The 25,827-nt window shown below is 36.2% G+C and overlaps 18 protein-coding genes across 18 annotated transcripts; 5 read left to right on the plus strand and 13 right to left on the minus strand.

Annotated features, from left to right (window-relative positions):
* The first annotated feature begins 296 nt into the window (after nt 1-296).
* On the plus strand, nt 297-671 carry LOC134722618 (histone H2B-like). The gene has a single exon (XM_063586234.1). It carries the CDS (start codon nt 297-299, stop codon nt 669-671), a length of 375 nt encoding a protein of 124 aa, XP_063442304.1.
* An 852-nt stretch (nt 672-1,523) lies between these two features.
* On the minus strand, nt 1,524-1,835 carry LOC134722619 (histone H4). The gene has a single exon (XM_063586235.1). It carries the CDS (start codon nt 1,833-1,835, stop codon nt 1,524-1,526), a length of 312 nt encoding a protein of 103 aa, XP_063442305.1.
* A 1,723-nt stretch (nt 1,836-3,558) lies between these two features.
* LOC134722620 (histone H3) lies at nt 3,559-3,969 on the minus strand. Its single transcript, XM_063586237.1, has one exon. The coding sequence runs from the start codon at nt 3,967-3,969 to the stop codon at nt 3,559-3,561; it is 411 nt and encodes a 136-aa protein (XP_063442307.1).
* A 1,286-nt stretch (nt 3,970-5,255) lies between these two features.
* LOC134722621 (histone H2A) lies at nt 5,256-5,633 on the minus strand. Its single transcript, XM_063586238.1, has one exon. The coding sequence runs from the start codon at nt 5,631-5,633 to the stop codon at nt 5,256-5,258; it is 378 nt and encodes a 125-aa protein (XP_063442308.1).
* A 276-nt stretch (nt 5,634-5,909) lies between these two features.
* LOC134722622 (histone H2B-like) lies at nt 5,910-6,284 on the plus strand. The gene has a single exon (XM_063586239.1). The coding sequence runs from the start codon at nt 5,910-5,912 to the stop codon at nt 6,282-6,284; it is 375 nt and encodes a 124-aa protein (XP_063442309.1).
* Nucleotides 6,285-7,136: 852 nt separating this feature from the next.
* LOC134722623 (histone H4) lies at nt 7,137-7,448 on the minus strand. The gene has a single exon (XM_063586240.1). It carries the CDS (start codon nt 7,446-7,448, stop codon nt 7,137-7,139), a length of 312 nt encoding a protein of 103 aa, XP_063442310.1.
* A 1,723-nt stretch (nt 7,449-9,171) lies between these two features.
* Nucleotides 9,172-9,582, minus strand: LOC134722624 (histone H3). The gene has a single exon (XM_063586241.1). It carries the CDS (start codon nt 9,580-9,582, stop codon nt 9,172-9,174), a length of 411 nt encoding a protein of 136 aa, XP_063442311.1.
* A 1,288-nt stretch (nt 9,583-10,870) lies between these two features.
* LOC134722625 (histone H2A) lies at nt 10,871-11,248 on the minus strand. The gene has a single exon (XM_063586242.1). It carries the CDS (start codon nt 11,246-11,248, stop codon nt 10,871-10,873), a length of 378 nt encoding a protein of 125 aa, XP_063442312.1.
* A 276-nt stretch (nt 11,249-11,524) lies between these two features.
* On the plus strand, nt 11,525-11,899 carry LOC134722626 (histone H2B-like). Its single transcript, XM_063586243.1, has one exon. The coding sequence runs from the start codon at nt 11,525-11,527 to the stop codon at nt 11,897-11,899; it is 375 nt and encodes a 124-aa protein (XP_063442313.1).
* An 853-nt stretch (nt 11,900-12,752) lies between these two features.
* LOC134722628 (histone H4) lies at nt 12,753-13,064 on the minus strand. The gene has a single exon (XM_063586244.1). It carries the CDS (start codon nt 13,062-13,064, stop codon nt 12,753-12,755), a length of 312 nt encoding a protein of 103 aa, XP_063442314.1.
* Nucleotides 13,065-14,787: 1,723 nt separating this feature from the next.
* Nucleotides 14,788-15,198, minus strand: LOC134722629 (histone H3). The gene has a single exon (XM_063586245.1). The coding sequence runs from the start codon at nt 15,196-15,198 to the stop codon at nt 14,788-14,790; it is 411 nt and encodes a 136-aa protein (XP_063442315.1).
* Nucleotides 15,199-16,484: 1,286 nt separating this feature from the next.
* Nucleotides 16,485-16,862, minus strand: LOC134722630 (histone H2A). The gene has a single exon (XM_063586246.1). It carries the CDS (start codon nt 16,860-16,862, stop codon nt 16,485-16,487), a length of 378 nt encoding a protein of 125 aa, XP_063442316.1.
* A 276-nt stretch (nt 16,863-17,138) lies between these two features.
* LOC134722631 (histone H2B-like) lies at nt 17,139-17,513 on the plus strand. The gene has a single exon (XM_063586248.1). It carries the CDS (start codon nt 17,139-17,141, stop codon nt 17,511-17,513), a length of 375 nt encoding a protein of 124 aa, XP_063442318.1.
* Nucleotides 17,514-18,366: 853 nt separating this feature from the next.
* Nucleotides 18,367-18,678, minus strand: LOC134722632 (histone H4). The gene has a single exon (XM_063586249.1). It carries the CDS (start codon nt 18,676-18,678, stop codon nt 18,367-18,369), a length of 312 nt encoding a protein of 103 aa, XP_063442319.1.
* A 1,723-nt stretch (nt 18,679-20,401) lies between these two features.
* On the minus strand, nt 20,402-20,812 carry LOC134722633 (histone H3). Its single transcript, XM_063586250.1, has one exon. It carries the CDS (start codon nt 20,810-20,812, stop codon nt 20,402-20,404), a length of 411 nt encoding a protein of 136 aa, XP_063442320.1.
* A 1,287-nt stretch (nt 20,813-22,099) lies between these two features.
* LOC134722634 (histone H2A) lies at nt 22,100-22,477 on the minus strand. Its single transcript, XM_063586251.1, has one exon. It carries the CDS (start codon nt 22,475-22,477, stop codon nt 22,100-22,102), a length of 378 nt encoding a protein of 125 aa, XP_063442321.1.
* Nucleotides 22,478-22,753: 276 nt separating this feature from the next.
* On the plus strand, nt 22,754-23,227 carry LOC134722635 (histone H2B-like). The gene has a single exon (XM_063586253.1). It carries the CDS (start codon nt 22,754-22,756, stop codon nt 23,225-23,227), a length of 474 nt encoding a protein of 157 aa, XP_063442323.1.
* Nucleotides 23,228-23,979: 752 nt separating this feature from the next.
* Nucleotides 23,980-24,291, minus strand: LOC134722636 (histone H4). Its single transcript, XM_063586254.1, has one exon. It carries the CDS (start codon nt 24,289-24,291, stop codon nt 23,980-23,982), a length of 312 nt encoding a protein of 103 aa, XP_063442324.1.
* Between the last annotated feature and the right edge of the window lie 1,536 nt (nt 24,292-25,827).

Genomic DNA, 25,827 nt, shown 5'->3' on the forward strand with positions numbered 1-25,827 from the left:
CCTTTTCCTCGTCCTGACATTTTGTACTATTTGGTTGATCGACACTGAGTAAAGTGATACAATTTTTCTTCAAAATTTAGCTTATATACCCACTAAACGGATTGAACGATGTTTTTATTATACACCAATCAGAACGAAGCTCTCTGCGAGCAGTTAGGCTACCGAACATTCAACATGTTATGGGTGCTCTCTCCGAGGTTCGCGTTTAATAAAATCTTTCAATCCGTTTTGCCCAGTATATAAACAAATTGAAAATAATTTTTCACCATTACTTATTTGATTATCAAACCAGTAACATGCCACCCAAAGTAGGAACTAAAGGAGCCAAGAAGGCCGTCACCAAGGCAAAGACTGCCAGACCCGGCGGTGATAAGAAAAGGAGGAGGAAGAGACGTGAATCCTATGCTATCTACATCTACAAAGTCTTGAGACAAGTTCACCCCGACACCGGAGTGTCCTCAAAGGCAATGTCCATCATGAACAGCTTCGTCAACGATATCTTCGAGAGAATCGCAGCAGAGGCTTCCCGATTGGCACACTACAACAAAAGATCTACCATCACATCCCGGGAGATCCAGACCGCTGTCCGTCTTCTCTTACCCGGAGAATTGGCCAAGCACGCTGTCAGTGAAGGTACCAAAGCCGTCACTAAATACACCAGCAGCAAGTAAACAGTCTGAAGTTTATAACTTCACAAACGGCCCTTTTCAGGGCCACCAACATTTTTCAAAAAGAATTTACATTTGTTGTACATCAATGTCAAACTTCTAAACAAAGCTATAAATCCCAACCCCAGCTATAACCACTTTCAAACTATTTCAATAGTATATGGTTACTTTTCTCTTCTTTCTATCTGTATAACAAATATACGTGTATTTCACTCATTCTGTAGCATTTAATTTGTCTGTCAAAACTACAAAGCGTAAATACATAAATCATGAAGAACAAAACAGTGCTTTCATTCCAATTAATAGAGTTGATAAATTTACGATTTCTTTTGCTTTTCGAGAGAAAAAAAATATTGCGAGAATTATTTTACACGGAAACAAGAACATTACCTAATCTTAAACCACGCAAAAAAAAACCTCTATAATTGAATATAACAGAATCTACAGATTTTGTGTGTAAAAGTCCGTGCATTTTGTTTTGAAATTTTCTCTCTTCATGTAGGCAAATGCACGGACTTGATCTTTGAACGTATTCATAAACCTTCAGAAATATAAATTCTCAAATAAATACAAGAGTAAGAGTAAGGAAGTTAATTAAAAAGAAAGCCAGATATTTAAAAAAAAAAAGGGGGGGGGGGGGGTATAACGAGAGAGAGAAAATAGTTGCGGATCAGGATCAGGGAAAACAAGAAAAACGGTTGAAAAATTCATGAACATTAGAGAAAAGAATAGAAGTGGGAGCAAGCTTTGATTTCAAGATTTTGTTTAAAACGATGTACAACAAATCTAAGATTCTTTTTGAAAAATGTTGGTGGCCCTGAAAAGGGCCGTTGTTGATATTAGCTGGGTGGCTGTTTAACCTCCGAATCCGTACAAGGTACGTCCTTGACGTTTCAAAGCGTAGACAACATCCATGGCAGTGACAGTCTTCCTCTTGGCGTGCTCTGTGTATGTGACAGCATCACGGATGACATTTTCCAAGAAAACTTTAAGGACACCACGGGTTTCCTCATAGATGAGTCCAGATATACGTTTTACTCCACCTCTTCTTGCTAAACGACGGATGGCTGGCTTGGTGATACCTTGGATGTTATCACGCAACACCTTCCTGTGACGCTTGGCGCCTCCTTTTCCTAGACCTTTACCTCCTTTTCCTCTACCTGACATGTTTAACTATTTGTGGTGATTAGTTAAATAATACTTTCCGTCTAACAGCGACTCTTTATATATCACCAACGCGGCCGTAAAAGAAGTATCACACATTTTCAGTTAACTGTTGTCTGATTGGCTTACGTTGTTTTATTCCGGGAGGTAACTCTGTACTGCCTTAAACTGTGTACACTTTCAATCCACTTTTTCATTCTAGGTCTGAAAAATATAATAATTCATATCAGACAGTAAATTTTTAAGAAAAAACTATTATTTCAATCGGAATAAAAATGACTGAAGGAGACAAAAAAAGTTCCAAAATGTTGAAAAGTTTTCATTTTAAGATAGAATAGTATGATAAATAAATGATAAATGAAAATCACTTTAGACAGTCAAAATTATAAAGATAATTATTTGCTTTCTCTGAACAGACATTTTCATTCAATGACAATACACATTTCAACTTAATGGAATGGAATTTAGTTGGGGAAAAAATAAACCTCACAGACATATCTAGGAATACTGGTTATCTATTTGTCTATTTGATGTATCCAGAAATTGGATACATCACAGGATTTTACATGCTTGCAGTTTTCTACCTGTCTTTCATAACTCAACATCATCTGTCAAAGCTGTGCTTGCCATCCATCAACGATCTGCTGCAGGTACTTCAGATCATAAATGGGAGAATGTATGAATAAAACTGTTACTGTTATTACTATTAAAGATTTTTTTTTCTAGGTATTACAGTGAAGAAAAGAGATGCCCCTGACTGCGGGTAAAACTTCTTATGTGTGCATCTTCCTTTCAATTTTATTTTTAAACGCCATTCTATATTTATCCACAGTATGACGATGACAATTTCATCAGCCAATCCAATAAAAATGTTAATGCGCACACATGTACTTACTATTCTGAAGACTTCTTTTAGCCAGAAAAGTTTATAATAAGTCTGAAAACCACTTTTTATCATATAAAAAAGCTTATAAGTGCAAGATATATGCTTACATGGACTTCCTACATTGAAATTTTGTGGGGACTACTTGGACCCGTACCGAAATTATATTAATTTAAATAGAAATTTCATGATTTTGTTAACTAGCAGCAAGACAAGACTCTAAAGTGGACAAAATATATTACTACATACATGATAAAAAAATTCTTTACAATTCTGACTGAAAAAGAGCTCTAAATTTTTGATAAAAGTACCCTGTAATATCAGCTTTTCTAAAAGAAATATTCAAATTAATGAATTATACAAGATATTTAAACTCTAACTTAAAAAAAAAGGTTATATTTTGGCCAGTTGGTGGTTCTCTTTCTTTGGTCTAGACTACTGGTGTAAATAATACATCAAAAGAAGACAAGACAAAACAAGCGAAGAAAAGAAAAGAACAGAAGTACAGATAGAAACATTTATATGTTGATCTTTTTTTATATAATGTACTATTTAATATTCTACACACAAGGACATACATGTACCATGATAAACAAACACCCCCCTTTTTTTTGTGATGAGACTTGTGTGTATATATATATCATAAAATTTATTTTTTGTCTATGTATTGCTTTGCATATAGATGGATTCAACAAGAAGAAATAAAAGAGAGAGAGAGAGATGGGGAAAAGAGGGGTTCGGCTATGTTTCTAATTTTCATGTACAACAATTTATAGATTCTTTTTGAAAAATATTGGTGGCCCTGAAAAGGGCCGTTATGTTTTGGTGAAAAAATCACACTTCTTAAGCACGTTCTCCACGGATTCTTCGGGCCAATTGGATATCCTTTGGCATGATGGTTACTCTCTTGGCGTGGATTGCGCACAAGTTGGTATCCTCGAAGAGACCGACCAAGTAGGCTTCGCTGGCTTCCTGTAGGGCCATGACGGCTGAACTCTGGAATCGGAGATCAGTTTTGAAGTCCTGGGCGATTTCACGGACTAATCTCTGGAAGGGGAGTTTCCTGATGAGGAGCTCTGTGCTCTTCTGGTATCTCCTGATTTCTCGGAGAGCGACTGTTCCTGGCCTGTATCTATGTGGTTTCTTGACTCCACCGGTTGCAGGTGCGCTCTTACGGGCGGCCTTGGTGGCAAGTTGTTTTCTTGGAGCTTTACCTCCGGTGGATTTACGTGCAGTTTGCTTTGTTCGTGCCATGATTATTAGCTCTGTGGACGATTTGCTACAGAAAGAATACTTGAAAATTTCGGTGAATGTGTTTTTGTGCTTGCCGGGAGGATTGAAATCACGGTGACGATTGGATCACCACTTACATAAAGCTGGCGTTGATTGGTCCGCATATCTTAAATCTGATTGGACTGATTTGTAAGGGACTTTGACAGTTTTCAATCCATTTTTTACTGAAAAACTGCTCAACCCAAGCTGACAGTAAAAATGCCCCCTTTTTTCATTCATAATTACAGTTTCTGATCATCCCTCATAGCTCAACAATAGTAAATTAGTGTCACGGTTTCAATATGATAAATCTGAAGAAGAAAAATAATAATAATGAAAAAAGGTCAAAATACATGCAGAAACATTAAGGAAAGGAACGAAAAATAAAAACAGGAAAAAATAAAAATAAAATGCAGTTATAACACAAACAAAGCGAAATAAAAATAAAAAAACAGAAACAAATGGAATTACACATTCCCGACATGACATTGTGCGGATCGGCTGAGTTTCTTTATTGTTGTATTATGTCATATTTATGTATATTTAATATAAAAAAAGAAGATGTGGTATGATTTTCATTTGGGCTGGGCACATTTGTCACATTGTCTGATTGTCGGTGTGCTTACATCAATTCCACATCTTTAATACACAAACAATAACTAAATAAAGACAGAAAGACAGAGAGAGAGATGCTGAAAAAAATGGAAAAAGGAAAAGAATGGAAAGTACATATCATATATAAAAGTGTTGACGAAAGAGATAATGTTAACAAAAACTATAAATAATTATAATAATAAAAAAAAACCACACACCTTCTCAGATGAATCTAAGCATGCTCGCATCAATAACCAAGAGAGAGAAAGAAGAGAGCAGACTAGTATTAAATATAAATACTATCAGTGGTTTTTTTTCCCCCCGACAAACATTATATGATTTAACTGAGCTACTTGTGGGTTCAAAGAGTCAGAAAGTACGACAATAAATGTTCTGATGAAGAAGACTGAAAAAGTTACTAGACTTAGTGTTATGCTATAAGAACTGTACTTAAATGGGATGCGTTAGAGAGAGAAGAAAAGAAGAATCACGGAAGAAGGGACATTTATATTTTAGACATTTTTTATTTGTTATGTAGTAGAATATATTTTTTTCAATTATGTATGGGGAATAAAGTATTACTAAGATGTACAACAATTTTAGACTCTTTTTGAAAAATATTGGTGGCCCTGAAAAGGGCCGTTGTTAAGTGAGTAATCCGATATATCCACTTTTTACTTGGCAGCTTTCTGGGTCTTCTTTGGCAGAAGTACAGCCTGGATGTTTGGTAAAACACCTCCCTGGGCAATGGTGACACCAGACAAGAGTTTGTTCAACTCTTCGTCGTTTCTGATGGCCAACTGGAGATGACGGGGAATGATTCTGCTCTTCTTGTTGTCACGAGCGGCGTTTCCTGCCAACTCCAATACTTCAGCTGCTAAGTATTCTAAGACAGCTGCGAGGTACACTGGTGCACCGGCACCAACTCTCTCGGCATAGTTTCCTTTCCTCAAAAGTCTGTGGATACGACCGACTGGGAACTGAAGTCCGGCACGGGATGACCTAGACTTTGCCTTTGCTTTTGCTTTTCCTCCTTTTCCTCGTCCTGACATTTTGTACTATTTGGTTGATCGACACTGAGTAAAGTGATACAATTTTTCTTCAAAATTTAGCTTATATACCCACTAAACGGATTGAACGATGTTTTTATTATACACCAATCAGAACGAAGCTCTCTGCGAGCAGTTAGGCTACCGAACATTCAACATGTTATGGGTGCTCTCTCCGAGGTTCGCGTTTAATAAAATCTTTCAATCCGTTTTGCCCAGTATATAAACAAATTGAAAATAATTTTTCACCATTACTTATTTGATTATCAAACCAGTAACATGCCACCCAAAGTAGGAACTAAAGGAGCCAAGAAGGCCGTCACCAAGGCAAAGACTGCCAGACCCGGCGGTGATAAGAAAAGGAGGAGGAAGAGACGTGAATCCTATGCTATCTACATCTACAAAGTCTTGAGACAAGTTCACCCCGACACCGGAGTGTCCTCAAAGGCAATGTCCATCATGAACAGCTTCGTCAACGATATCTTCGAGAGAATCGCAGCAGAGGCTTCCCGATTGGCACACTACAACAAAAGATCTACCATCACATCCCGGGAGATCCAGACCGCTGTCCGTCTTCTCTTACCCGGAGAATTGGCCAAGCACGCTGTCAGTGAAGGTACCAAAGCCGTCACTAAATACACCAGCAGCAAGTAAACAGTCTGAAGTTTATAACTTCACAAACGGCCCTTTTCAGGGCCACCAACATTTTTCAAAAAGAATTTACATTTGTTGTACATCAATGTCAAACTTCTAAACAAAGCTATAAATCCCAACCCCAGCTATAACCACTTTCAAACTATTTCAATAGTATATGGTTACTTTTCTCTTCTTTCTATCTGTATAACAAATATACGTGTATTTCACTCATTCTGTAGCATTTAATTTGTCTGTCAAAACTACAAAGCGTAAATACATAAATCATGAAGAACAAAACAGTGCTTTCATTCCAATTAATAGAGTTGATAAATTTACGATTTCTTTTGCTTTTCGAGAGAAAAAAAATATTGCGAGAATTATTTTACACGGAAACAAGAACATTACCTAATCTTAAACCACGCAAAAAAAACCTCTATAATTGAATATAACAGAATCTACAGATTTTGTGTGTAAAAGTCCGTGCATTTTGTTTTGAAATTTTCTCTCTTCATGTAGGCAAATGCACGGACTTGATCTTTGAACGTATTCATAAACCTTCAGAAATATAAATTCTCAAATAAATACAAGAGTAAGAGTAAGGAAGTTAATTAAAAAGAAAGCCAGATATTTAAAAAAAAAAAGGGGGGGGGGGGGGGTATAACGAGAGAGAGAAAATAGTTGCGGATCAGGATCAGGGAAAACAAGAAAAACGGTTGAAAAATTCATGAACATTAGAGAAAAGAATAGAAGTGGGAGCAAGCTTTGATTTCAAGATTTTGTTTAAAACGATGTACAACAAATCTAAGATTCTTTTTGAAAAATGTTGGTGGCCCTGAAAAGGGCCGTTGTTGATATTAGCTGGGTGGCTGTTTAACCTCCGAATCCGTACAAGGTACGTCCTTGACGTTTCAAAGCGTAGACAACATCCATGGCAGTGACAGTCTTCCTCTTGGCGTGCTCTGTGTATGTGACAGCATCACGGATGACATTTTCCAAGAAAACTTTAAGGACACCACGGGTTTCCTCATAGATGAGTCCAGATATACGTTTTACTCCACCTCTTCTTGCTAAACGACGGATGGCTGGCTTGGTGATACCTTGGATGTTATCACGCAACACCTTCCTGTGACGCTTGGCGCCTCCTTTTCCTAGACCTTTACCTCCTTTTCCTCTACCTGACATGTTTAACTATTTGTGGTGATTAGTTAAATAATACTTTCCGTCTAACAGCGACTCTTTATATATCACCAACGCGGCCGTAAAAGAAGTATCACACATTTTCAGTTAACTGTTGTCTGATTGGCTTACGTTGTTTTATTCCGGGAGGTAACTCTGTACTGCCTTAAACTGTGTACACTTTCAATCCACTTTTTCATTCTAGGTCTGAAAAATATAATAATTCATATCAGACAGTAAATTTTTAAGAAAAAACTATTATTTCAATCGGAATAAAAATGACTGAAGGAGACAAAAAAAGTTCCAAAATGTTGAAAAGTTTTCATTTTAAGATAGAATAGTATGATAAATAAATGATAAATGAAAATCACTTTAGACAGTCAAAATTATAAAGATAATTATTTGCTTTCTCTGAACAGACATTTTCATTCAATGACAATACACATTTCAACTTAATGGAATGGAATTTAGTTGGGGAAAAAATAAACCTCACAGACATATCTAGGAATACTGGTTATCTATTTGTCTATTTGATGTATCCAGAAATTGGATACATCACAGGATTTTACATGCTTGCAGTTTTCTACCTGTCTTTCATAACTCAACATCATCTGTCAAAGCTGTGCTTGCCATCCATCAACGATCTGCTGCAGGTACTTCAGATCATAAATGGGAGAATGTATGAATAAAACTGTTACTGTTATTACTATTAAAGATTTTTTTTTCTAGGTATTACAGTGAAGAAAAGAGATGCCCCTGACTGCGGGTAAAACTTCTTATGTGTGCATCTTCCTTTCAATTTTATTTTTAAACGCCATTCTATATTTATCCACAGTATGACGATGACAATTTCATCAGCCAATCCAATAAAAATGTTAATGCGCACACATGTACTTACTATTCTGAAGACTTCTTTTAGCCAGAAAAGTTTATAATAAGTCTGAAAACCACTTTTTATCATATAAAAAAGCTTATAAGTGCAAGATATATGCTTACATGGACTTCCTACATTGAAATTTTGTGGGGACTACTTGGACCCGTACCGAAATTATATTAATTTAAATAGAAATTTCATGATTTTGTTAACTAGCAGCAAGACAAGACTCTAAAGTGGACAAAATATATTACTACATACATGATAAAAAAATTCTTTACAATTCTGACTGAAAAAGAGCTCTAAATTTTTGATAAAAGTACCCTGTAATATCAGCTTTTCTAAAAGAAATATTCAAATTAATGAATTATACAAGATATTTAAACTCTAACTTAAAAAAAAAGGTTATATTTTGGCCAGTTGGTGGTTCTCTTTCTTTGGTCTAGACTACTGGTGTAAATAATACATCAAAAGAAGACAAGACAAAACAAGCGAAGAAAAGAAAAGAACAGAAGTACAGATAGAAACATTTATATGTTGATCTTTTTTTATATAATGTACTATTTAATATTCTACACACAAGGACATACATGTACCATGATAAACAAACACCCCCCTTTTTTTTGTGATGAGACTTGTGTGTATATATATATCATAAAATTTATTTTTTGTCTATGTATTGCTTTGCATATAGATGGATTCAACAAGAAGAAATAAAAGAGAGAGAGAGAGATGGGGAAAAGAGGGGTTCGGCTATGTTTCTAATTTTCATGTACAACAATTTATAGATTCTTTTTGAAAAATATTGGTGGCCCTGAAAAGGGCCGTTATGTTTTGGTGAAAAAATCACACTTCTTAAGCACGTTCTCCACGGATTCTTCGGGCCAATTGGATATCCTTTGGCATGATGGTTACTCTCTTGGCGTGGATTGCGCACAAGTTGGTATCCTCGAAGAGACCGACCAAGTAGGCTTCGCTGGCTTCCTGTAGGGCCATGACGGCTGAACTCTGGAATCGGAGATCAGTTTTGAAGTCCTGGGCGATTTCACGGACTAATCTCTGGAAGGGGAGTTTCCTGATGAGGAGCTCTGTGCTCTTCTGGTATCTCCTGATTTCTCGGAGAGCGACTGTTCCTGGCCTGTATCTATGTGGTTTCTTGACTCCACCGGTTGCAGGTGCGCTCTTACGGGCGGCCTTGGTGGCAAGTTGTTTTCTTGGAGCTTTACCTCCGGTGGATTTACGTGCAGTTTGCTTTGTTCGTGCCATGATTATTAGCTCTGTGGACGATTTGCTACAGAAAGAATACTTGAAAATTTCGGTGAATGTGTTTTTGTGCTTGCCGGGAGGATTGAAATCACGGTGACGATTGGATCACCACTTACATAAAGCTGGCGTTGATTGGTCCGCATATCTTAAATCTGATTGGACTGATTTGTAAGGGACTTTGACAGTTTTCAATCCATTTTTTACTGAAAAACTGCTCAACCCAAGCTGACAGTAAAAATGCCCCCTTTTTTCATTCATAATTACAGTTTCTGATCATCCCTCATAGCTCAACAATAGTAAATTAGTGTCACGGTTTCAATATGATAAATCTGAAGAAGAAAAATAATAATAATGAAAAAAGGTCAAAATACATGCAGAAACATTAAGGAAAGGAACGAAAAATAAAAACAGGAAAAAATAAAAATAAAATGCAGTTATAACACAAACAAAGCGAAATAAAAATAAAAAAACAGAAACAAATGGAATTACACATTCCCGACATGACATTGTGCGGATCGGCTGAGTTTCTTTATTGTTGTATTATGTCATATTTATGTATATTTAATATAAAAAAAGAAGATGTGGTATGATTTTCATTTGGGCTGGGCACATTTGTCACATTGTCTGATTGTCGGTGTGCTTACATCAATTCCACATCTTTAATACACAAACAATAACTAAATAAAGACAGAAAGACAGAGAGAGAGAGATGCTGAAAAAAATGGAAAAAGGAAAAGAATGGAAAGTACATATCATATATAAAAGTGTTGACGAAAGAGATAATGTTAACAAAAACTATAAATAATTATAATAATAAAAAAAAACCACACACCTTCTCAGATGAATCTAAGCATGCTCGCATCAATAACCAAGAGAGAGAAAGAAGAGAGCAGACTAGTATTAAATATAAATACTATCAGTGGTTTTTTTTCCCCCCGACAAACATTATATGATTTAACTGAGCTACTTGTGGGTTCAAAGAGTCAGAAAGTACGACAATAAATGTTCTGATGAAGAAGACTGAAAAAGTTACTAGACTTAGTGTTATGCTATAAGAACTGTACTTAAATGGGATGCGTTAGAGAGAGAAGAAAAGAAGAATCACGGAAGAAGGGACATTTATATTTTAGACATTTTTTATTTGTTATGTAGTAGAATATATTTTTTTCAATTATGTATGGGGAATAAAGTATTACTAAGATGTACAACAATTTTAGACTCTTTTTGAAAAATATTGGTGGCCCTGAAAAGGGCCGTTGTTAAGTGAGTAATCCGATATATCCACTTTTTACTTGGCAGCTTTCTGGGTCTTCTTTGGCAGAAGTACAGCCTGGATGTTTGGTAAAACACCTCCCTGGGCAATGGTGACACCAGACAAGAGTTTGTTCAACTCTTCGTCGTTTCTGATGGCCAACTGGAGATGACGGGGAATGATTCTGCTCTTCTTGTTGTCACGAGCGGCGTTTCCTGCCAACTCCAATACTTCAGCTGCTAAGTATTCTAAGACAGCTGCGAGGTACACTGGTGCACCGGCACCAACTCTCTCGGCATAGTTTCCTTTCCTCAAAAGTCTGTGGATACGACCGACTGGGAACTGAAGTCCGGCACGGGATGACCTAGACTTTGCCTTTGCTTTTGCTTTTCCTCCTTTTCCTCGTCCTGACATTTTGTACTATTTGGTTGATCGACACTGAGTAAAGTGATACAATTTTTCTTCAAAATTTAGCTTATATACCCACTAAACGGATTGAACGATGTTTTTATTATACACCAATCAGAACGAAGCTCTCTGCGAGCAGTTAGGCTACCGAACATTCAACATGTTATGGGTGCTCTCTCCGAGGTTCGCGTTTAATAAAATCTTTCAATCCGTTTTGCCCAGTATATAAACAAATTGAAAATAATTTTTCACCATTACTTATTTGATTATCAAACCAGTAACATGCCACCCAAAGTAGGAACTAAAGGAGCCAAGAAGGCCGTCACCAAGGCAAAGACTGCCAGACCCGGCGGTGATAAGAAAAGGAGGAGGAAGAGACGTGAATCCTATGCTATCTACATCTACAAAGTCTTGAGACAAGTTCACCCCGACACCGGAGTGTCCTCAAAGGCAATGTCCATCATGAACAGCTTCGTCAACGATATCTTCGAGAGAATCGCAGCAGAGGCTTCCCGATTGGCACACTACAACAAAAGATCTACCATCACATCCCGGGAGATCCAGACCGCTGTCCGTCTTCTCTTACCCGGAGAATTGGCCAAGCACGCTGTCAGTGAAGGTACCAAAGCCGTCACTAAATACACCAGCAGCAAGTAAACAGTCTGAAGTTTATAACTTCACAAACGGCCCTTTTCAGGGCCACCAACATTTTTCAAAAAGAATTTACATTTGTTGTACATCAATGTCAAACTTCTAAACAAAGCTATAAATCCCAACCCCAGCTATAACCACTTTCAAACTATTTCAATAGTATATGGTTACTTTTCTCTTCTTTCTATCTGTATAACAAATATACGTGTATTTCACTCATTCTGTAGCATTTAATTTGTCTGTCAAAACTACAAAGCGTAAATACATAAATCATGAAGAACAAAACAGTGCTTTCATTCCAATTAATAGAGTTGATAAATTTACGATTTCTTTTGCTTTTCGAGAGAAAAAAAATATTGCGAGAATTATTTTACACGGAAACAAGAACATTACCTAATCTTAAACCACGCAAAAAAAACCTCTATAATTGAATATAACAGAATCTACAGATTTTGTGTGTAAAAGTCCGTGCATTTTGTTTTGAAATTTTCTCTCTTCATGTAGGCAAATGCACGGACTTGATCTTTGAACGTATTCATAAACCTTCAGAAATATAAATTCTCAAATAAATACAAGAGTAAGAGTAAGGAAGTTAATTAAAAAGAAAGCCAGATATTTAAAAAAAAAAAGGGGGGGGGGGGGGGGTATAACGAGAGAGAGAAAATAGTTGCGGATCAGGATCAGGGAAAACAAGAAAAACGGTTGAAAAATTCATGAACATTAGAGAAAAGAATAGAAGTGGGAGCAAGCTTTGATTTCAAGATTTTGTTTAAAACGATGTACAACAAATCTAAGATTCTTTTTGAAAAATGTTGGTGGCCCTGAAAAGGGCCGTTGTTGATATTAGCTGGGTGGCTGTTTAACCTCCGAATCCGTACAAGGTACGTCCTTGACGTTTCAAAGCGTAGACAACATCCATGGCAGTGACAGTCTTCCTCTTGGCGTGCTCTGTGTATGTGACAGCATCACGGATGACATTTTCCAAGAAAACTTTAAGGACACCACGGGTTTCCTCATAGATGAGTCCAGATATACGTTTTACTCCACCTCTTCTTGCTAAACGACGGATGGCTGGCTTGGTGATACCTTGGATGTTATCACGCAACACCTTCCTGTGACGCTTGGCGCCTCCTTTTCCTAGACCTTTACCTCCTTTTCCTCTACCTGACATGTTTAACTATTTGTGGTGATTAGTTAAATAATACTTTCCGTCTAACAGCGACTCTTTATATATCACCAACGCGGCCGTAAAAGAAGTATCACACATTTTCAGTTAACTGTTGTCTGATTGGCTTACGTTGTTTTATTCCGGGAGGTAACTCTGTACTGCCTTAAACTGTGTACACTTTCAATCCACTTTTTCATTCTAGGTCTGAAAAATATAATAATTCATATCAGACAGTAAATTTTTAAGAAAAAACTATTATTTCAATCGGAATAAAAATGACTGAAGGAGACAAAAAAAGTTCCAAAATGTTGAAAAGTTTTCATTTTAAGATAGAATAGTATGATAAATAAATGATAAATGAAAATCACTTTAGACAGTCAAAATTATAAAGATAATTATTTGCTTTCTCTGAACAGACATTTTCATTCAATGACAATACACATTTCAACTTAATGGAATGGAATTTAGTTGGGGAAAAAATAAACCTCACAGACATATCTAGGAATACTGGTTATCTATTTGTCTATTTGATGTATCCAGAAATTGGATACATCACAGGATTTTACATGCTTGCAGTTTTCTACCTGTCTTTCATAACTCAACATCATCTGTCAAAGCTGTGCTTGCCATCCATCAACGATCTGCTGCAGGTACTTCAGATCATAAATGGGAGAATGTATGAATAAAACTGTTACTGTTATTACTATTAAAGATTTTTTTTTCTAGGTATTACAGTGAAGAAAAGAGATGCCCCTGACTGCGGGTAAAACTTCTTATGTGTGCATCTTCCTTTCAATTTTATTTTTAAACGCCATTCTATATTTATCCACAGTATGACGATGACAATTTCATCAGCCAATCCAATAAAAATGTTAATGCGCACACATGTACTTACTATTCTGAAGACTTCTTTTAGCCAGAAAAGTTTATAATAAGTCTGAAAACCACTTTTTATCATATAAAAAAGCTTATAAGTGCAAGATATATGCTTACATGGACTTCCTACATTGAAATTTTGTGGGGACTACTTGGACCCGTACCGAAATTATATTAATTTAAATAGAAATTTCATGATTTTGTTAACTAGCAGCAAGACAAGACTCTAAAGTGGACAAAATATATTACTACATACATGATAAAAAAATTCTTTACAATTCTGACTGAAAAAGAGCTCTAAATTTTTGATAAAAGTACCCTGTAATATCAGCTTTTCTAAAAGAAATATTCAAATTAATGAATTATACAAGATATTTAAACTCTAACTTAAAAAAAAAGGTTATATTTTGGCCAGTTGGTGGTTCTCTTTCTTTGGTCTAGACTACTGGTGTAAATAATACATCAAAAGAAGACAAGACAAAACAAGCGAAGAAAAGAAAAGAACAGAAGTACAGATAGAAACATTTATATGTTGATCTTTTTTTATATAATGTACTATTTAATATTCTACACACAAGGACATACATGTACCATGATAAACAAACACCCCCCTTTTTTTTGTGATGAGACTTGTGTGTATATATATATCATAAAATTTATTTTTTGTCTATGTATTGCTTTGCATATAGATGGATTCAACAAGAAGAAATAAAAGAGAGAGAGAGAGATGGGGAAAAGAGGGGTTCGGCTATGTTTCTAATTTTCATGTACAACAATTTATAGATTCTTTTTGAAAAATATTGGTGGCCCTGAAAAGGGCCGTTATGTTTTGGTGAAAAAATCACACTTCTTAAGCACGTTCTCCACGGATTCTTCGGGCCAATTGGATATCCTTTGGCATGATGGTTACTCTCTTGGCGTGGATTGCGCACAAGTTGGTATCCTCGAAGAGACCGACCAAGTAGGCTTCGCTGGCTTCCTGTAGGGCCATGACGGCTGAACTCTGGAATCGGAGATCAGTTTTGAAGTCCTGGGCGATTTCACGGACTAATCTCTGGAAGGGGAGTTTCCTGATGAGGAGCTCTGTGCTCTTCTGGTATCTCCTGATTTCTCGGAGAGCGACTGTTCCTGGCCTGTATCTATGTGGTTTCTTGACTCCACCGGTTGCAGGTGCGCTCTTACGGGCGGCCTTGGTGGCAAGTTGTTTTCTTGGAGCTTTACCTCCGGTGGATTTACGTGCAGTTTGCTTTGTTCGTGCCATGATTATTAGCTCTGTGGACGATTTGCTACAGAAAGAATACTTGAAAATTTCGGTGAATGTGTTTTTGTGCTTGCCGGGAGGATTGAAATCACGGTGACGATTGGATCACCACTTACATAAAGCTGGCGTTGATTGGTCCGCATATCTTAAATCTGATTGGACTGATTTGTAAGGGACTTTGACAGTTTTCAATCCATTTTTTACTGAAAAACTGCTCAACCCAAGCTGACAGTAAAAATGCCCCCTTTTTTCATTCATAATTACAGTTTCTGATCATCCCTCATAGCTCAACAATAGTAAATTAGTGTCACGGTTTCAATATGATAAATCTGAAGAAGAAAAATAATAATAATGAAAAAAGGTCAAAATACATGCAGAAACATTAAGGAAAGGAACGAAAAATAAAAACAGGAAAAAATAAAAATAAAATGCAGTTATAACACAAACAAAGCGAAATAAAAATAAAAAAACAGAAACAAATGGAATTACACATTCCCGACATGACATTGTGCGGATCGGCTGAGTTTCTTTATTGTTGTATTATGTCATATTTATGTATATTTAATATAAAAAAAGAAGATGTGGTATGATTTTCATTTGGGCTGGGCACATTTGTCACATTGTCTGATTGTCGGTGTGCTTACATCAATTCCACATCTTTAATACACAAACAATAACTAAATAAAGACAGAAAGACAGAGAGAGAGATGCTGAAAAAAATGGAAAAAGGAAAAGAATGGAAAGTACATATCATATATAAAAGTGTTGACGAAAGAGATAATGTTAACAAAAACTATAAATAATTATAATAATAAAAAAAAACCACACACCTTCTCAGATGAATCTAAGCATGCTCGCATCAATAACCAAGAGAGAGAAAGAAGAGAGCAGACTAGTATTAAATATAAATACTATCAGTGGTTTTTTTTCCCCCCGACAAACATTATATGATTTAACTGAGCTACTTGTGGGTTCAAAGAGTCAGAAAGTACGACAATAAATGTTCTGATGAAGAAGACTGAAAAAGTTACTAGACTTAGTGTTATGCTATAAGAACTGTACTTAAATGGGATGCGTTAGAGAGAGAAGAAAAGAAGAATCACGGAAGAAGGGACATTTATATTTTAGACATTTTTTATTTGTTATGTAGTAGAATATATTTTTTTCAATTATGTATGGGGAATAAAGTATTACTAAGATGTACAACAATTTTAGACTCTTTTTGAAAAATATTGGTGGCCCTGAAAAGGGCCGTTGTTAAGTGAGTAATCCGATATATCCACTTTTTACTTGGCAGCTTTCTGGGTCTTCTTTGGCAGAAGTACAGCCTGGATGTTTGGTAAAACACCTCCCTGGGCAATGGTGACACCAGACAAGAGTTTGTTCAACTCTTCGTCGTTTCTGATGGCCAACTGGAGATGACGGGGAATGATTCTGCTCTTCTTGTTGTCACGAGCGGCGTTTCCTGCCAACTCCAATACTTCAGCTGCTAAGTATTCTAAGACAGCTGCGAGGTACACTGGTGCACCGGCACCAACTCTCTCGGCATAGTTTCCTTTCCTCAAAAGTCTGTGGATACGACCGACTGGGAACTGAAGTCCGGCACGGGATGACCTAGACTTTGCCTTTGCTTTTGCTTTTCCTCCTTTTCCTCGTCCTGACATTTTGTACTATTTGGTTGATCGACACTGAGTAAAGTGATACAATTTTTCTTCAAAATTTAGCTTATATACCCACTAAACGGATTGAACGATGTTTTTATTATACACCAATCAGAACGAAGCTCTCTGCGAGCAGTTAGGCTACCGAACATTCAACATGTTATGGGTGCTCTCTCCGAGGTTCGCGTTTAATAAAATCTTTCAATCCGTTTTGCCCAGTATATAAACAAATTGAAAATAATTTTTCACCATTACTTATTTGATTATCAAACCAGTAACATGCCACCCAAAGTAGGAACTAAAGGAGCCAAGAAGGCCGTCACCAAGGCAAAGACTGCCAGACCCGGCGGTGATAAGAAAAGGAGGAGGAAGAGACGTGAATCCTATGCTATCTACATCTACAAAGTCTTGAGACAAGTTCACCCCGACACCGGAGTGTCCTCAAAGGCAATGTCCATCATGAACAGCTTCGTCAACGATATCTTCGAGAGAATCGCAGCAGAGGCTTCCCGATTGGCACACTACAACAAAAGATCTACCATCACATCCCGGGAGATCCAGACCGCTGTCCGTCTTCTCTTACCCGGAGAATTGGCCAAGCACGCTGTCAGTGAAGGTACCAAAGCCGTCACTAAATACACCAGCAGCAAGTAAACAGTCTGAAGTTTATAACTTCACAAACGGCCCTTTTCAGGGCCACCAACATTTTTCAAAAAGAATTTACATTTGTTGTACATCAATGTCAAACTTCTAAACAAAGCTATAAATCCCAACCCCAGCTATAACCACTTTCAAACTATTTCAATAGTATATGGTTACTTTTCTCTTCTTTCTATCTGTATAACAAATATACGTGTATTTCACTCATTCTGTAGCATTTAATTTGTCTGTCAAAACTACAAAGCGTAAATACATAAATCATGAAGAACAAAACAGTGCTTTCATTCCAATTAATAGAGTTGATAAATTTACGATTTCTTTTGCTTTTCGAGAGAAAAAAAATATTGCGAGAATTATTTTACACGGAAACAAGAACATTACCTAATCTTAAACCACGCAAAAAAAACCTCTATAATTGAATATAACAGAATCTACAGATTTTGTGTGTAAAAGTCCGTGCATTTTGTTTTGAAATTTTCTCTCTTCATGTAGGCAAATGCACGGACTTGATCTTTGAACGTATTCATAAACCTTCAGAAATATAAATTCTCAAATAAATACAAGAGTAAGAGTAAGGAAGTTAATTAAAAAGAAAGCCAGATATTTAAAAAAAAAAAGGGGGGGGGGGGGGGGTATAACGAGAGAGAGAAAATAGTTGCGGATCAGGATCAGGGAAAACAAGAAAAACGGTTGAAAAATTCATGAACATTAGAGAAAAGAATAGAAGTGGGAGCAAGCTTTGATTTCAAGATTTTGTTTAAAACGATGTACAACAAATCTAAGATTCTTTTTGAAAAATGTTGGTGGCCCTGAAAAGGGCCGTTGTTGATATTAGCTGGGTGGCTGTTTAACCTCCGAATCCGTACAAGGTACGTCCTTGACGTTTCAAAGCGTAGACAACATCCATGGCAGTGACAGTCTTCCTCTTGGCGTGCTCTGTGTATGTGACAGCATCACGGATGACATTTTCCAAGAAAACTTTAAGGACACCACGGGTTTCCTCATAGATGAGTCCAGATATACGTTTTACTCCACCTCTTCTTGCTAAACGACGGATGGCTGGCTTGGTGATACCTTGGATGTTATCACGCAACACCTTCCTGTGACGCTTGGCGCCTCCTTTTCCTAGACCTTTACCTCCTTTTCCTCTACCTGACATGTTTAACTATTTGTGGTGATTAGTTAAATAATACTTTCCGTCTAACAGCGACTCTTTATATATCACCAACGCGGCCGTAAAAGAAGTATCACACATTTTCAGTTAACTGTTGTCTGATTGGCTTACGTTGTTTTATTCCGGGAGGTAACTCTGTACTGCCTTAAACTGTGTACACTTTCAATCCACTTTTTCATTCTAGGTCTGAAAAATATAATAATTCATATCAGACAGTAAATTTTTAAGAAAAAACTATTATTTCAATCGGAATAAAAATGACTGAAGGAGACAAAAAAAGTTCCAAAATGTTGAAAAGTTTTCATTTTAAGATAGAATAGTATGATAAATAAATGATAAATGAAAATCACTTTAGACAGTCAAAATTATAAAGATAATTATTTGCTTTCTCTGAACAGACATTTTCATTCAATGACAATACACATTTCAACTTAATGGAATGGAATTTAGTTGGGGAAAAAATAAACCTCACAGACATATCTAGGAATACTGGTTATCTATTTGTCTATTTGATGTATCCAGAAATTGGATACATCACAGGATTTTACATGCTTGCAGTTTTCTACCTGTCTTTCATAACTCAACATCATCTGTCAAAGCTGTGCTTGCCATCCATCAACGATCTGCTGCAGGTACTTCAGATCATAAATGGGAGAATGTATGAATAAAACTGTTACTGTTATTACTATTAAAGATTTTTTTTTCTAGGTATTACAGTGAAGAAAAGAGATGCCCCTGACTGCGGGTAAAACTTCTTATGTGTGCATCTTCCTTTCAATTTTATTTTTAAACGCCATTCTATATTTATCCACAGTATGACGATGACAATTTCATCAGCCAATCCAATAAAAATGTTAATGCGCACACATGTACTTACTATTCTGAAGACTTCTTTTAGCCAGAAAAGTTTATAATAAGTCTGAAAACCACTTTTTATCATATAAAAAAGCTTATAAGTGCAAGATATATGCTTACATGGACTTCCTACATTGAAATTTTGTGGGGACTACTTGGACCCGTACCGAAATTATATTAATTTAAATAGAAATTTCATGATTTTGTTAACTAGCAGCAAGACAAGACTCTAAAGTGGACAAAATATATTACTACATACATGATAAAAAAATTCTTTACAATTCTGACTGAAAAAGAGCTCTAAATTTTTGATAAAAGTACCCTGTAATATCAGCTTTTCTAAAAGAAATATTCAAATTAATGAATTATACAAGATATTTAAACTCTAACTTAAAAAAAAAGGTTATATTTTGGCCAGTTGGTGGTTCTCTTTCTTTGGTCTAGACTACTGGTGTAAATAATACATCAAAAGAAGACAAGACAAAACAAGCGAAGAAAAGAAAAGAACAGAAGTACAGATAGAAACATTTATATGTTGATCTTTTTTTATATAATGTACTATTTAATATTCTACACACAAGGACATACATGTACCATGATAAACAAACACCCCCCTTTTTTTTGTGATGAGACTTGTGTGTATATATATATCATAAAATTTATTTTTTGTCTATGTATTGCTTTGCATATAGATGGATTCAACAAGAAGAAATAAAAGAGAGAGAGAGAGATGGGGAAAAGAGGGGTTCGGCTATGTTTCTAATTTTCATGTACAACAATTTATAGATTCTTTTTGAAAAATATTGGTGGCCCTGAAAAGGGCCGTTATGTTTTGGTGAAAAAATCACACTTCTTAAGCACGTTCTCCACGGATTCTTCGGGCCAATTGGATATCCTTTGGCATGATGGTTACTCTCTTGGCGTGGATTGCGCACAAGTTGGTATCCTCGAAGAGACCGACCAAGTAGGCTTCGCTGGCTTCCTGTAGGGCCATGACGGCTGAACTCTGGAATCGGAGATCAGTTTTGAAGTCCTGGGCGATTTCACGGACTAATCTCTGGAAGGGGAGTTTCCTGATGAGGAGCTCTGTGCTCTTCTGGTATCTCCTGATTTCTCGGAGAGCGACTGTTCCTGGCCTGTATCTATGTGGTTTCTTGACTCCACCGGTTGCAGGTGCGCTCTTACGGGCGGCCTTGGTGGCAAGTTGTTTTCTTGGAGCTTTACCTCCGGTGGATTTACGTGCAGTTTGCTTTGTTCGTGCCATGATTATTAGCTCTGTGGACGATTTGCTACAGAAAGAATACTTGAAAATTTCGGTGAATGTGTTTTTGTGCTTGCCGGGAGGATTGAAATCACGGTGACGATTGGATCACCACTTACATAAAGCTGGCGTTGATTGGTCCGCATATCTTAAATCTGATTGGACTGATTTGTAAGGGACTTTGACAGTTTTCAATCCATTTTTTACTGAAAAACTGCTCAACCCAAGCTGACAGTAAAAATGCCCCCTTTTTTCATTCATAATTACAGTTTCTGATCATCCCTCATAGCTCAACAATAGTAAATTAGTGTCACGGTTTCAATATGATAAATCTGAAGAAGAAAAATAATAATAATGAAAAAAGGTCAAAATACATGCAGAAACATTAAGGAAAGGAACGAAAAATAAAAACAGGAAAAAATAAAAATAAAATGCAGTTATAACACAAACAAAGCGAAATAAAAATAAAAAAACAGAAACAAATGGAATTACACATTCCCGACATGACATTGTGCGGATCGGCTGAGTTTCTTTATTGTTGTATTATGTCATATTTATGTATATTTAATATAAAAAAAGAAGATGTGGTATGATTTTCATTTGGGCTGGGCACATTTGTCACATTGTCTGATTGTCGGTGTGCTTACATCAATTCCACATCTTTAATACACAAACAATAACTAAATAAAGACAGAAAGACAGAGAGAGAGATGCTGAAAAAAATGGAAAAAGGAAAAGAATGGAAAGTACATATCATATATAAAAGTGTTGACGAAAGAGATAATGTTAACAAAAACTATAAATAATTATAATAATAAAAAAAAACCACACACCTTCTCAGATGAATCTAAGCATGCTCGCATCAATAACCAAGAGAGAGAAAGAAGAGAGCAGACTAGTATTAAATATAAATACTATCAGTGGTTTTTTTTCCCCCCGACAAACATTATTATGATTTAACTGAGCTACTTGTGGGTTCAAAGAGTCAGAAAGTACGACAATAAATGTTCTGATGAAGAAGACTGAAAAAGTTACTAGACTTAGTGTTATGCTATAAGAACTGTACTTAAATGGGATGCGTTAGAGAGAGAAGAAAAGAAGAATCACGGAAGAAGGGACATTTATATTTTAGACATTTTTTATTTGTTATGTAGTAGAATATATTTTTTTCAATTATGTATGGGGAATAAAGTATTACTAAGATGTACAACAATTTTAGACTCTTTTTGAAAAATATTGGTGGCCCTGAAAAGGGCCGTTGTTAAGTGAGTAATCCGATATATCCACTTTTTACTTGGCAGCTTTCTGGGTCTTCTTTGGCAGAAGTACAGCCTGGATGTTTGGTAAAACACCTCCCTGGGCAATGGTGACACCAGACAAGAGTTTGTTCAACTCTTCGTCGTTTCTGATGGCCAACTGGAGATGACGGGGAATGATTCTGCTCTTCTTGTTGTCACGAGCGGCGTTTCCTGCCAACTCCAATACTTCAGCTGCTAAGTATTCTAAGACAGCTGCGAGGTACACTGGTGCACCGGCACCAACTCTCTCGGCATAGTTTCCTTTCCTCAAAAGTCTGTGGATACGACCGACTGGGAACTGAAGTCCGGCACGGGATGACCTAGACTTTGCCTTTGCTTTTGCTTTTCCTCCTTTTCCTCGTCCTGACATTTTGTACTATTTGGTTGATCGACACTGAGTAAAGTGATACAATTTTTCTTCAAAATTTAGCTTATATACCCACTAAACGGATTGAACGATGTTTTTATTATACACCAATCAGAACGAAGCTCTCTGCGAGCAGTTAGGCTACCGAACATTCAACATGTTATGGGTGCTCTCTCCGAGGTTCGCGTTTAATAAAATCTTTCAATCCGTTTTGCCCAGTATATAAACAAATTGAAAATAATTTTTCACCATTACTTATTTGATTATCAAACCAGTAACATGCCACCCAAAGTAGGAACTAAAGGAGCCAAGAAGGCCGTCACCAAGGCAAAGACTGCCAGACCCGGCGGTGATAAGAAAAGGAGGAGGAAGAGACGTGAATCCTATGCTATCTACATCTACAAAGTCTTGAGACAAGTTCACCCCGACACCGGAGTGTCCTCAAAGGCAATGTCCATCATGAACAGCTTCGTCAACGATATCTTCGAGAGAATCGCAGCAGAGGCTTCCCGATTGGCACACTACAACAAAAGATCTACCATCACATCCCGGGAGATCAGACCGCTGTCCGTCTTCTCTTACCCGGAGAATTGGCCAAGCACGCTGTCAGTGAAGGTACCAAAGCCGTCACTAAATACACCAGCAGCAAGTAAACAGTCTGAAGTTTATAACTTCACAAACGGCCCTTTTCAGGGCCACCAACATTTTTCAAAAAGAATTTACATTTGTTGTACATCAATGTCAAACTTCTAAACAAAGCTATAAATCCCAACCCCAGCTATAACCACTTTCAAACTATTTCAATAGTATATGGTTACTTTTCTCTTCTTTCTATCTGTATAACAAATATACGTGTATTTCACTCATTCTGTAGCATTTAATTTGTCTGTCAAAACTACAAAGCGTAAATACATAAATCATGAAGAACAAAACAGTGCTTTCATTCCAATTAATAGAGTTGATAAATTTACGATTTCTTTTGCTTTTCGAGAGAAAAAAAATATTGCGAGAATTATTTTACACGGAAACAAGAACATTACCTAATCTTAAACCACGCAAAAAAAACCTCTATAATTGAATATAACAGAATCTACAGATTTTGTGTGTAAAAGTCCGTGCATTTTGTTTTGAAATTTTCTCTCTTCATGTAGGCAAATGCACGGACTTGATCTTTGAACGTATTCATAAACCTTCAGAAATATAAATTCTCAAATAAATACAAGAGTAAGAGTAAGGAAGTTAATTAAAAAGAAAGCCAGATATTTAAAAAAAAAAAGGGGGGGGGGGGGGGGTATAACGAGAGAGAGAAAATAGTTGCGGATCAGGATCAGGGAAAACAAGAAAAACGGTTGAAAAATTCATGAACATTAGAGAAAAGAATAGAAGTGGGAGCAAGCTTTGATTTCAAGATTTTGTTTAAAACGATGTACAACAAATCTAAGATTCTTTTTGAAAAATGTTGGTGGCCCTGAAAAGGGCCGTTGTTGATATTAGCTGGTGGCTGTTTAACCTCCGAATCCGTACAAGGTACGTCCTTGACGTTTCAAAGCGTAGACAACATCCATGGCAGTGACAGTCTTCCTCTTGGCGTGCTCTGTGTATGTGACAGCATCACGGATGACATTTTCCAAGAAAACTTTAAGGACACCACGGGTTTCCTCATAGATGAGTCCAGATATACGTTTTACTCCACCTCTTCTTGCTAAACGACGGATGGCTGGCTTGGTGATACCTTGGATGTTATCACGCAACACCTTCCTGTGACGCTTGGCGCCTCCTTTTCCTAGACCTTTACCTCCTTTTCCTCTACCTGACATGTTTTAACTATTTGTGGTGATTAGTTAAATAATACTTTCCGTCTAACAGCGACTCTTTATATATCACCAACGCGGCCGTAAAAGAAGTATCACACATTTTCAGTTAACTGTTGTCTGATTGGCTTACGTTGTTTTATTCCGGGAGGTAACTCTGTACTGCCTTAAACTGTGTACACTTTCAATCCACTTTTTCATTCTAGGTCTGAAAAATATAATAATTCATATCAGACAGTAAATTTTTAAGAAAAAACTATTATTTCAATCGGAATAAAAATGACTGAAGGAGACAAAAAAAGTTCCAAAATGTTGAAAAGTTTTCATTTTAAGATAGAATAGTATGATAAATAAATGATAAATGAAAATCACTTTAGACAGTCAAAATTATAAAGATAATTATTTGCTTTCTCTGAACAGACATTTTCATTCAATGACAATACACATTTCAACTTAATGGAATGGAATTTAGTTGGGGAAAAAATAAACCTCACAGACATATCTAGGAATACTGGTTATCTATTTGTCTATTTGATGTATCCAGAAATTGGATACATCACAGGATTTTACATGCTTGCAGTTTTCTACCTGTCTTTCATAACTCAACATCATCTGTCAAAGCTGTGCTTGCCATCCATCAACGATCTGCTGCAGGTACTTCAGATCATAAATGGGAGAATGTATGAATAAAACTGTTACTGTTATTACTATTAAAGATTTTTTTTTCTAGGTATTACAGTGAAGAAAAGAGATGCCCCTGACTGCGGGTAAAACTTCTTATGTGTGCATCTTCCTTTCAATTTTATTTTTAAACGCCATTCTATATTTATCCACAGTATGACGATGACAATTTCATCAGCCAATCCAATAAAAATGTTAATGCGCACACATGTACTTACTATTCTGAAGACTTCTTTTAGCCAGAAAAGTTTATAATAAGTCTGAAAACCACTTTTATCATATAAAAAAGCTTATAAGTGCAAGATATATGCTTACATGGACTTCCTACATTGAAATTTTGTGGGGACTACTTGGACCCGTACCGAAATTATATTAATTTAAATAGAAATTTCATGATTTTGTTAACTAGCAGCAAGACAAGACTCTAAAGTGGACAAAATATATTACTACATACATGATAAAAAAATTCTTTACAATTCTGACTGAAAAAGAGCTCTAAAATTTTGATAAAAGTACCCTGTAATATCAGCTTTTCTAAAAGAAATATTCAAATTAATGAATTATACAAGATATTTAAACTCTAACTTAAAAAAAAGGTTATATTTTGGCCAGTTGGTGGTTCTCTTTCTTTGGTCTAGACTACTGGTGTAAATAATACATCAAAAGAAGACAAGACAAAACAAGCGAAGAAAAGAAAAGAACAGAAGTACAGATAGAAACATTTATATGTTGATCTTTTTTTATATAATGTACTATTTAATATTCTACACACAAGGACATACATGTACCATGATAAACAAACACCCCCCTTTTTTTTGTGATGAGACTTGTGTGTATATATATATCATAAAATTTATTTAT

The sequence above is a fragment of the Mytilus trossulus genome, chromosome 6, assembly GCF_036588685.1.
Source record: "Mytilus trossulus isolate FHL-02 chromosome 6, PNRI_Mtr1.1.1.hap1, whole genome shotgun sequence".
Classification (NCBI taxonomy): domain Eukaryota; kingdom Metazoa; phylum Mollusca; class Bivalvia; order Mytilida; family Mytilidae; genus Mytilus; species Mytilus trossulus.